Below are 12,613 nucleotides of genomic sequence, written 5' to 3' on the forward strand. Positions count from 1 at the left end.
ATTTGACCCCCAAACTGCGTGTGCTACTCCAAACTGCTCTTTTGGAGGTGGGTGGTTAAGTGATGGGGAGGGAAGAGAAATGTTCAAATAAGCGCTTCTTTTTGTTAAGTAATTACAGTTTTCATCTGAAAAAAAATCCAACAACCTAGAAGCCTCAAAAATCACTTGCCACTTCCTTCTGAAGGTGGAATCATTAAATAACATTAAGACAGAGGTTTTAAAAACAAAATCCTTCAGAATGGGCAAAAAAAATGTAAAATGATCAGAAGTACAAAACAGACAGTTTTACCCAGCTGCACTACTGGACATAGCTAAGTGTCCAGCTGTGCCGTGCTTTGAAGGTGGAGGACGCTAGAAGTGCAAAGTATTGTCGTTATTATTCCATCCATTCTTTATGCTCACATTTCACCATTTCAAAGCAGAGGTTACCATCTGTTTCTCTGCATTTCACAGGTAAGAGCAGACTGGTGCCTCAATGTCATGCAGTCTCACATATTTAGTCTCTAAAGCAAATATTTAAATCCAGTCATCCTCGAACTCTCAGGGGTGAAAAAGCCAGTTCTACTGATATCTGTCCTTCACCTCCCCATTACTCTACTACTTAGGCACAACCTCATTGACAATAAAAAGAAGAATTAGAACTGGCTTCAACAACCACCACATTTTAAGAGACCTTAGAGTAGAATATTGTAATGGCACTGGATTTTTACAAACATCTGGAACGGGCTTTAGTTGATAACTCCCCACTTTCCCTCCAAATATATCCAGTCCAAAAGAGACTAGCTAATAACAAAAAGAAAAGGAGTACTTGTGGCACCTTAGAGACTAACAAATTTATTAGAGCATAAGCTTTCGTGAGCTACAGCTCACTTCATCGGATGCATTTAGTTAATAACAGTGATGTTAAAACCAGCGTCTCCTCTCTCACCTCAGCTGCAGGTACTCCCTCTGGTGGCCGACAATGCAGAACAATCATCCCTTCAATAGGAACCTCCTTTCCTTGTGGGTCTTGTTCAAAGTTTTTCCGTAAATCTGAAAAGAGTTAAATGCAGTTGCTATATCAAAACTGGACACAGTACTCCAGATGAGGCCTTACCAATGTCGAATAGAGGGGAACAATCATGTCCCTCAATCTGCTGGCAATGCCTCTACTTATACATCCCAAAATGCCATTGGCCTTCTTGGCAACAAGGGCACATTGTTGACTCAAATCCAGCTTCTCATCCACTGTAACCCCTAGGTCCTTTTCTGCAGAACTGCTGCCGAGCCATTGGGTCCCTAGTCTGTAGTGGTGCATGGGATTCTTCCGTCCTAAGTGCAGGACCCTGCACTTGTCCTTGTTGAACCTCATCAGATTTCTTTTTGCCCAATCCTCTAATTTGTCTAGGGCCCTCTGTATCCTATCCCTACCCTCCAGCGTATCTACCTCTCCTCCCAGTTTAGTGTCATCTGCAAACTTGATGAGGGTGCAATCCACACCATCCTCCAGATCATTAAGGAAGATATTGAACAAAACCGGCCCGGGGACTGACCTTTGGGGCACTCGGCTTGATACTGGCTGCCAACTAGACATGGAGCCATTGATCACTACCCGTTGAGCCTGACAATCTAGCCAGCTTTCTATCCATTAACTTCCATCATATCCTCACGTCTGTCTGGATTTGCTAATGCAAAAATATTTACTTATAAAACAGTGTGTCCAAAGGTTCTGTGCAGACACTGCAGCAAGTTATACAATTTTTCCCCAGCATTAGACAACATGCCCATATCTTCTAAGATAGACACCATTACATACTGTCCGGTGAACAATTTAGTGGGTTAGAACTTTAAACAGTATTAATAAAGGGCTGAAGGAAGAATAATGGTACTCTATGAGAACTGGCAGGTTTTTAAAAACTGTTTTAAGCCATTGGGGATTTTGTTTAGATCTTGCTGTAGCTATGCTCAAGCATTGGGACCCACCAGAAAAATAGGGGGGCAGGGGTGGGCAGGAAAGAAGGTACACAAGTAACCCATCCAGTCCCAAATGTACAAAGAAACACCCACACAACATCCCTCCAACAACCAACCAAATATGAATGACAAGAAAAGAAAAGCAACTTGAGTCTTGCTCAGAAGGATTCCACCGAAGTGCAAATTAGGATAGTCATAATGGATGAAATTCACTCTGTACAGTGAGGCCAGCACAAGGTCTAAGCATTACTTAATTCCCACTTACATCATATTTTGATTACTTAAATGGCACTGTACCTCTGCACCACATTTTTATATCCCCGTACGTGTGTTTTAACAACCATTTTATGCAATACTCCTTTGGTCCTCCTTGGATATTGGGATATAATCCTGATTCTACTTCTACAAATGCAAAGAGGAACTGCAAAGCGCCACTGTGCAAAAGGAAGGTCTGCAGGTGGGATGCATGGAGGAATGCACACCACTGGCACATAGCCCATGTACGTGGGGACTCCGCCGATGATCATGCTTTAGGTTTGGCTGGAGGAAAGGCAGATGTGGCCAGCGGATTCACTGTTGGAAAAATTTCTGCATTCAAGCTGCATTGTAGGGCTACAGTCTACCCGCTTAGGGTAGAGTTGCATCCATCACTTCTCCACACCTTTGGGAAAGTTTTCCACCTCTTCCCCAAGGAGATTCCCAGGTAACAGGTAAATCTCCTATTGCACAAATCCTCTAAAAAAAGAAAAGGAGTACTTGTGGCACCTTAGAGACTAACAAATTTATTTGAAGATAAGCTTTCGTGAGCTACAGCTCACTTCATCGGATGCATTCGGTGGAAAATACAGTGGGGAGATTTATATACAAACACAGAGAACATGAAACAATGGGTTTTATCATACACACTGTAAGGAGAATGACCACTTAAGATGAGCTATTACCAGCAGGAAGGAGGGGGGGAAAGGAGGAAAACCTTTTGTGGTGATAATCAAGGTGGGCCATTTCCAGCAGTTAACAAGAATGTCTGAGGAACAGAGGGGGGTGGGGTGGGGAGAGAAATAACATGGGGAAATAGTTTACTTTATGTAATGACCCATCCACTCCCAGTCTCTATTCAAGCCTAAGTTAATTGTATCCAGTTTGCAAATTAATTCCAATTCAGCAGTCTCTCGTTGGAGTCTGTTTTTGAAGTTTTTTTTGTTGAAGGATAGCCACTCTCAGGTCTGTAATCATGTGACCGGAGAGACTGAAGTGTTCTCCGACTGGTTTTTGAATGTTATAATTATATAATTATTATATAATAGGTGTGTCTGTGGTCCAGAGGTGTGTCTGTGCGGATTTGTTCTTGTGCTTTTATATATTATAATTATATAATTATTATATATAAAAGCACAAGAACAAATCCACACAGACACACCTCTGGAACCCCGACCTGGGATATTCCATCTGTTACCCAAGATCCATAAACCTGGAAATCCTGGACGCCCCATTATCTCAGGCATTGCCACCTTGACAGCAGGATTGTCTGGCTATGTAGACTCCCTCCTCAGGCCCTACGCTACCAGCACTCCCAGCTATCTTCGAGACACCACTGACTTCCTGAGGAAACTACAATCCATCGGTGATCTTCCTAAAAACACCATCCTAGTCACTATGGATGTAGAAGCCAACATTCCACACAAAGATGGACTACAAGCCGTCAGGAAGGTGGAAGTGGGCTATTCTCAACAGTATCCTACAAGCCGTTAGGAACAGTATCCCCGATAATGTCACGGCAAACCTGGTGGCTGAACTTTGTGACTTTGTTCTCACCCATAACTATTTCACATTTGGGGACAACGTACACCTTCAAATCAGCAGCACTGCGATGGGTACCCGCATGGCCCCACAGTATGCCAACATTTTTATGGCTGACTTAGAACAACGCTTCCTCAGCTCTCGTCCCCTAATGCCCCTACTCTACTTGCGCTACATTGATGACATCTTCATCATCTGGACCCATGGAAAAGAAGCCCTTGAGGAATTCCACCAGGATTTCAACTATTTCCATCCCACCATCAACCTCAGCCTGGACCAGTCCACACAAGAGTTCCACTTCCTGGACACTACGGTGCTAATAAGCGATGGACACATAAACACCACCCCATATCGGAAACCTCTGACTGCTATTCCTACCTACATGCCTCTAGCTTTCATCCAGATCACACCACATGATCCATTGTCTACAGCCAAGCTCTACGATAGAACCGCATTTGCTCCAACTCCTCAGACAGAGACAAACACCTACAAGATCTCTATCAGGCATTCCTACAACTACAATACCCACCTGCTGAAGTGAAGAAACAGATTGACAGAGCCAGAAAAGTACCCAAAAATTATCTACTACAGGACAGGCCCAACAAAGAAAATAACAGAATGCCACTAGCCATCACCTTCAGCCCCCAACTAAAACCTCTCCAATGCATCATCAGGGATCTACAACCTATCCTGAAGGACGACCCATCACTCTCACAGATATTGGGAGACAGGCCAGTTCTTGCTTACATACAGCCCCCCAATCTGAAGCAAATACTCACCAGCAACCACACACCGCACAACCACTAACCCAGGAACTTATCCTTGCAACAAAGCCCGTTGCCAACTCTGTCCACATATCTATTCAGGGGACACCATCATAGGGCCTAATCACATCAGCCACACCATTAGAGGCTCATTCACCTGCACATCTACCAATGTGATATATGCCATCATGTGCCAGCAATGCCCCTCTGCCATGTACATTGGTCAAACTGGACAGTCTCTACATAAAAGAATAAATGGACACAAATCAGACGTCAAGAATTCTAACATTCAAAAACCAGTCGGAGAACACTTCAATCTCTCCGGTCACTCGATTACAGACCTGAGAGTGGCTATCCTTCAACAAATAAACTTCAAAAACAGACTCCAGCGAGAGACTGCTGAATTGGAATTAATTTGTAAACTGGATACAATTAACTTAGGCTTGAATAGAGACTGGGAGTGGATGGGTCATTACATAAAGTAAACTATTTCCCCATGTTATTTCTCTCCCCACCCCACCCCCTCTCTGTTCCTCAGACGTTCTTGTTAACTGCTGGAAATGGCCATCTTGATTATCACCACAAAAGGCTTTCCTCCTTTCCCCCGCCTCCTTCCTGCTGGTAATAGCTCATCTTAAGTGATCACTCTCCTTACAGTGTGCATGATAAAACCCATTGTTTCATGTTCTCTGTGTGTGTATATAAATCTCCCCACTGTATTTTCCACCGAATGCATCCGATGAAGTGAGCTGTAGCTCACGAAAGCTGATGCTCAAATAAATTTGTTAGTCTCTAAGGTGCCACAAGTACTCCTTTTCTTTTTTGCGAATACAGACTAACACAGCTGCTACTCTGAAACAAATCTTCTAGTCCTTCTTCCCCACCTCTCCCATGCTAGCACTGCAGAGGATACTCAGTTAGACTGGAGCAGCCTTCCCAAGTGGTTCCACCACTGATGTTCAGCCTTGGGAAAGAATCCCCTTACCCATGGAGATCCCTGTGCCAGAGTCTGGATTTGCCCGGTAATAGATGACACAGTCCTTGCAGCCGTGGAAGCACGTGAGAAACTGAACAGAAGGAAGGTTATTTACAGCATGTACTCAAAGTGAGGATGCTTGTTAGACAAAGTCGTTTTCTTTAAACAGAGTGCCTCAAATTCCACAATGTGGATTTATTGATTTAATTTTCTCCAGTGCTTACAACTGCATGAAATACGTCCCCCTTAAGCAGCAGAGGCCCTGAATCAGTTACACTTTTATACATTTTATAAATACATTAAGATTTATTTTTAGCAAGTCAGCCACTCACTGGAAAAAGATGCAAATATCACATTTATGTTTCCCTTTTAATGTTGTTTTTTCCCCATGTAGGGCACTGTAAAAAGAATATTGGTTACTTATTTAGAAAGTTATCCATTAATACTTAGAATACAACTGTGTCCATTACAATACAACTGTGTCCACAAGGGCTTTTATTGGTAGAAGAATGGGAGCAAGATCCATCTTTTTGTTTACTCTGCCTTTCAAGTTGCTCTACAAAAATAGCTACCTGCTATTTCAGAGAACTATAAATTGCAATATTGCTTTAAAATTATGATTCAGAATCACAGGTTCTGAGTGAAACAGAAGGCCACATGAACTGGTGTAACAAGTATTGTGAGCCAGGTCTGAAATGAAATATTAGTGCTCTCTGCACTATCACAAATTAGATCTGCACATTCTCATCTGTGGTCCCCTAGGGGATATTCCCTGAGTCAAAAATCCATGCTCCAAATTAAGCAACTGGTTGTTCATCAGAGACAGCCTGACACAGGTCCATGACAAAGTGAGCTCCTGAAAACACATGGGGAGATAGTACAGAATCCTATTCAGAGACCATTCATTTTACTTGTCTGAACTATGCTCAAGGTTCCACCATCTTTGATGCTCTAATTTCTGGAAGCATTTTTGTGCTGTCCATCCCACCCCCACAAAAACACTAGTGCAAAAAAAGACATCAAAAGGAAAGCTCAATGAAGCAATAGCATTCTCAGGTGCACATCTCTACTGTGGTCAGTATATTACAGCAAACAGAAATGGGGAAGAACATGGTCCGCAATGCTTGCCAAATTTGTAAAATATCTGAAATTACTTATGAGAGGTAGGTATGCATTATGCAGATGATCAGATACCACCGTGATTGCCATAATATATATATAAAACCAGACAGCTAAACCAATCCACCTGCTTCAGTTCACTCCTTGTTCACTCTGCCACATTAGGGGGAGAAAAAAAAAATTCATAGCACAAAGAAAAGTCAATAAAAATTCAATTCAGAATAATAGACTTTTGTAGCTCAGCAATAAGGGGGAATTATCAGCTCATTCAATGTTATGACAGTTAATGCAGTGAAATAAAAATTGAATTTACACATTCAAACTAAATCAGTCCATGAAAAATAAGTCTCTTATAAAAATCAGGGGGGTGGTATGTTGTCCTATTATTTTGCCCAACTGTTTTATTTAAATTGATCCTGCCAAAGAAGCACAATTGTAGAAGCAAACTCCAAAACAATCTTCATCTGGGCCAAAAGGGAATACACAAATTTCCATGTGTTTGTAGTCATTTGAGTTTATGATGCTTACTTAATTCTGCAGAGCATTTATGGTCCTTGGATCAGAGAAATATTGTACCCATTTTACAGCTGGGTAAGCTGAAAGCATGGAAAGGAGAACTAGTCTGTCTGATGTCACCCAGTGAGTCAAAGACTGAGCTGGGAACAGAATCCAGAAGTTCTCACTCCCAGTCCCCTACAAGAATCCTAACAAGTAGTGCAAATCAAAGCTGCACAATTGTTTCCTTCTTTTACAGACCTTTTTACTTACTTATTAATTAACAGTGTAGGATATTTGCCTAATAACCAGAATTAGTGATTTAAAAGTAAAAGATAAACTGGGACCCACAAGTATTTTCCTGAATCCTCCACTAAGAGCAATTCTGCAAAAACACAGCTCAGACCCCTCCACAAGAAAAATGCACCAGATGCAACTCTGAAGTGAAAACCAGATGAAGCTTTGAGTACCTCCAGTCATATAACATTCTGTATTATAACACTCTTATTCTGCTACTGTCCTTTTGGCCATTGGATTTTAATGTTCCTCCTTGCCAGAATGCCGTTTATTGTGTTTCCTACTTTCTCCTGCATCGAGATAATGATATATTGATTGTGGGTGATAACACTGCAGTGTAGCAATTCTGATGTGAGGAGCAGAGATGGGCTGAGACAGATGGGCTGAGATGGGCTGAGACAGCTTCCCAGACTGAGGGAAACTACTGTCCTTTCTCCCCAGTATTTTACAAACACTGGCATTATGCAACCTGCCAGGTAGCTATGTTTCTTCTATACTGTTTGGGCAGTTAGGACAATTCATCTCTAATCTACGGTACAGTGGCTGCCATTAAAAGAAATTAACATTTGTCAGCCCAGATGAGCTGTATCTGCAAAACCATAGCCTTTCGCTATACTTATTACTAGAAAGAATGGCAATGTATGTGCTAACTTGGCAAATAGTGAATTTTCAGTTGTGACTATTATAACTTCGCTGACTTTAGTGAAGTAACACTAGGAATGAATCTGAGATTAATTTAACCTTCAATGCAACAATCACTAGCATAGCCTGAAAAGAAATATATTCTAAATTAATTCTTTACTTTGCTTCTCTGCACATTGGAGTGCCTTTCAAACCCACCTTCGGGCAAGAAACTGACACACATAGTATGTTTTAGACATAGTTTAAACAGCAAAGCATAAATTATACAGGCTATTACAGCAGGTCAGAAAACAGTTAAAGTTTTTCATGAAAAATACTGGAAGTACAGTAGAACTTCAGAGTTGCGAACACCTCATTATAGTTGTTCTTTCAAAAGTTTACAACTGAACACTGACTTAATACAGCTTTGAAATTTTACTGTGCAGAAGAAAAATGCTGCTTTTAATCATCTTAATTTAAATTAAACAAGCATAGAAAATGTTTCCTAATCTTGTCAAATCTTTTTTTTAAACTTTCCATTTATTTTTAGTAGTTTATGTTTAACACAGTACTGTACTGTATTTGTGTTGTTGGATTTGCTGCTACTGCCTGATTGTGTACTTCCAGTTCCAAATCAGGTGTGTGGTTGACTGATCAGTTTGTAACTCTGGTAAACATAACTCTGAGGTTCTACTCTATTTAAAATTTTGATAAGCAGAGCAAAAATTTTTTGCACATCTAGAATACAGAATTCAGCTAGCCTTGGCAAGTTAGCCAGATTCATAACCATGGCATTAATTTACAGTATAGCTGCTCAAGATGATTACTGTTGGTTACATTAAAATATAAGTTTTGATCCTCTTCACAATGTCCTCCAATTTGGGAAGCATATGTTGTGCTTGTCACTATCTTTAAGTACAGTAAATGGCATGACCTTAGGAGCAACAGCTCCTGGTTTTCCAAGCCAATGGCAAAATATGAAGACAGCAAAATAAGGAACAACTTCCCTTGCCACAGGAAGAAAGAGGAAGTTATTCCTAAATCTCTATAGAACTAGTTCAGAGGATAAATCCAAGCCACCTGATATAGATATAACAGCAGCTATGTGGTTAGCAGGCAGCTAATAGACTACTAGCCCAGTTCACAAATGAGATGAATAACCTCTTAGTTAGACGTACCTTTTCTTCAATGGCTTTTTTAATGTCTTAAAAACAAGGGCTCTTTTTTAAAATGGTAAATTATATGCTTATTCCCATAGGGAACAATCTCTTCTTTCCAGGGACTTTAAAATGTCTGGCAGGCTGTACCCTAGTCTCAGTTCTAATAGGGATGTTTTTTATCTCCTTTCTTTGTAGATTTGTCTTCTCATTTGGATTTGTTTTCTGCTGACTGTGTAACTAAAAAAAAAAATCACCCCATATTCCTGTTCTCATCCTGCTTCCCCCACATCAGCCCACACAATCAATGATGTGTTTCAATATTCAAAAGCAGATCTGGAATAGCAGAACACAAAAGCCTCTAATGTATTCTTGCATATTTTTCTGAAAAATGTAGCAGACATACATTGTTAAATGCTTCTGCAGATGTCTTTAGACCTTTGCCATCAGCAGAGAGCAATAGGGCACATTCCAGTAGGTTTTCAATTTGCATTAAAATTTATTTTTGCATTGCATTGTTATGACACCTGTGTGCATGCAATCCAAGCAGAATCTCTAAGAGAAACAGACTTGCTGAGTGCACTTCAAAGAAAATCATCAACCAACATGAAAATAAAAAAGGAGCTCCGACAAAGCAGCATCAGCAATAATATCAGCAAGCAAATATGATGTGTTTTCTCTGACGCTCCGATAGTATTTCACAGGGAGCCCTAACAATGACAAAAATACTATCCTAGTGCCCGGTTACCTTTAATACTAGCATAACAGCCTGTTTCAATTCTTTGCAAAAGCTTGAATAGCACACACTTATTCCACTTACAGGCTATGCGGACTGATGCCTTCCTGCTTTTTGAGGTCCCTAAATGGCTCCATGCAACACACTGACACCAGTAATCTTCTGGCCCATGAAAATCCTCCACTTGCTGCCTTGTCACATTGATGAACACCTCTCGAACCTTCAAGCCTGAATAGGAAAGATATAGGAAATTAGCTGATATAGGACATCTTACTCGGGCATAAAGCTAAGGTTGGCGAAACCTTTTCTCTTTAATTAACCAATTCCATTTTTAATCAAGGCAAAGCTTTAATTACTTTGACAATAACATATTACTGCTAATTAAATCCGAACAGCTGAGTAGGTCAGAATGCACAAGTCAAAAGAATTATCCACTGAGCTTGGGCTTTGGAACAATGTAATATCTGCCTTAGAAACCTTTTCTTTTGTGCCTTTGCTTTCCAAATGTTTTTATTTACTGATTTGATTTGTTTATAAATTACAATAAAAGTGCATCCCCATCCAGCCCTCTTGACAACCTGTTGAAAATACACTGACAGACCAGTCAATTAATGCTGATCAAATTAAACATCTGGAGACAACATAAGTGTGACAAGAACTGATTGACTGCCGTTACAACCCACCCCACACTCATGAGGAAGGGAGAAAATGTGAGCCTTGCACTGTTCACCAGGGTGTCTAAGCCTGGCTGCTGCAGTCCTTGGGAGAAGTGAGATCCCAAGGTCTGTGGTCCTGATGGACATTTAAGTCCCCCTTAAAGGCCCATTGGTGCAGTACTAGATTCATAGATACTAAGGTCAGAAGAGACCATTCTGATCATCTAGTCTGACCTCCTGCACAACGCAGGCCACAGAATCTCACCCACCCACTCCTATGAAAAACCTCACCCATGTCTGAGCTATTGAAGTCCTTAAATCATGGTTTAAAGACTTCAAGGAGCAGAGAAGCCTCCCTCAAGTGACCCATGCCCCATGCTACAGAGGAAGGTGAAAAACCTCCAGGGCCTCTCCAATCTGCCCTGGAGGAAAATTCCTTCCCGACCCCAAATATGGCGATCAGCTAAACCCTGAGCATATGGGCAAGATTCACCAGCCAGATACTACAGAAAATTCTTTCCTGGGTAACTCAGATCCCACCCATCTAATATCCCATCTCAGTGGATTAGGCCTATTTACCCTGAATATTTAAAGATCAATTAATTACCAAAATCACATTATCCCATCTCCTCCATAAACTTATCCAGTAGAATCTTAAAGCCAAATAGATCTTTTGCCCCCACTACTTCCTTTGGGAGGCTATTCCAAAACTTCACTCCTCTGATGGTTAGAAACCTTCGTTTAATTTCAAGTCTAAACTTCCTGGTGGCCAGTTTATACCCATTTGTTCTTGTGTCCACATTGGTGCTGAGCTGAAATAATTCCTCTCCCTCTCCTGTATTTATCCCTCTGATATATTTATAGAGAGCAATCAGATTTCCCCTCAACCTTCTTTTAGTTAGGCTAAACAAGCCAAGCTCCTTAAGTCTCCTTTCATAAGACAAGTTTTCCATTCCTCGGATCATCCTAGTAGCCCTTCTCTGTACCTGCTCCAGTTTGAATTCATCCTTTTTAAACATGGGAGACCAGAACTGCACACAGTATTCTAGGTGAGGTCTCACCAGTGCCTTGTATAATGGTACTAAAACCTCCTTATCCCTACTGGAAATGCCTCTCCTGATGCATCCCAAAACTGCATTAGCTTTTTTCACAGCCATATCACATTGGCAGCTAATAGTCATCCTAAGATCAACCAATACTCCAAGGTCCTTCTCCTCTTCCGTTACTTCTAATTGATGCGTCCCCAACTTATAACTAAAATTCTTGTTATTAATCCCTAAATGCATAACCTTACACTTCTCACTATTAAATTTCATCCTATTACTATTACTCCAGTTTACAAGATCATCCAGATCCTCCTGTATAATATCCCGATCCTTCTCTGAATTCGCAATACCTCCCAGCCTTGTATCATCCTCAAACTTTATTAGCACACTCCCACTTTTTGTGCCAAGGTCAGTAATAAAAAGATTAAATAAGATTGGTCCCAAAACCGATCCCTGAGGAACTCCACTGGTAACCTCCCTCCAGCCTGACAGTTCGCCTTTCAGTAGGACCTGTTGCAGTCTCCCCTTTAACCAATTCCTTATCCACCTTTTGATGTTCATATTGATCCCCATCTTCTCCAATTTCACTAATAATTCCCTATGTGGCACGGTATCAAACGCCTTACTGAAATCTAGGTAAATTAGATCCACTGCATTTCCTTTATCTAAAAAATCTGTTACTTTTTCAAAAAAGGAGATCAGGTTGGTTTGGCACGATCTACCTTTTGTAAAACCATGTTGTATTTTGTCCCATTTACCATTGACTTCAACGTCCTTAACTAATTTCTCCTTCAAAATTTTTTCCAGGACCTTGCATTCTACAGATGTCAAACTAACTGGCCTGTAGTTACCCGGATCACTTTTTTTTCCTTTCTTAAAAATAGGAACTATATTAGCAATTCTCCAATCATATGGTACAACTCTTGAGTTTACAGATTCATTAAAAATTCTTGCTAATGGGCTTGCAATTTCAGGTGCCAATTCCTTTAATATTCT

The 12,613-nt window shown here is 40.8% G+C and overlaps 1 protein-coding gene across 7 annotated transcripts in view; it reads right to left on the minus strand.

The window, feature by feature from the left end:
- The window catches only part of UNC5D (unc-5 netrin receptor D), a 441,192-nt gene that overhangs the window by 139,526 nt on the left and 289,053 nt on the right, over positions 1 to 12,613 (minus strand). For all 7 annotated transcript variants that reach the window (XM_038384983.2, XM_043503014.1, XM_043503013.1 and 4 more), the window contains 2 exons: positions 10,000 to 10,143; positions 929 to 1,032 (listed from right to left, as the gene is read on the minus strand). In XM_038384983.2, the coding sequence (XP_038240911.1) occupies positions 929 to 1,032; positions 10,000 to 10,143 (248 nt within the window). The remainder of the gene's footprint in view (positions 1 to 928; positions 1,033 to 9,999; positions 10,144 to 12,613) is intronic.

This window comes from Dermochelys coriacea, chromosome 26 (genome assembly GCF_009764565.3).
Source record: "Dermochelys coriacea isolate rDerCor1 chromosome 26, rDerCor1.pri.v4, whole genome shotgun sequence".
NCBI classification, from domain to species: domain Eukaryota; kingdom Metazoa; phylum Chordata; order Testudines; family Dermochelyidae; genus Dermochelys; species Dermochelys coriacea.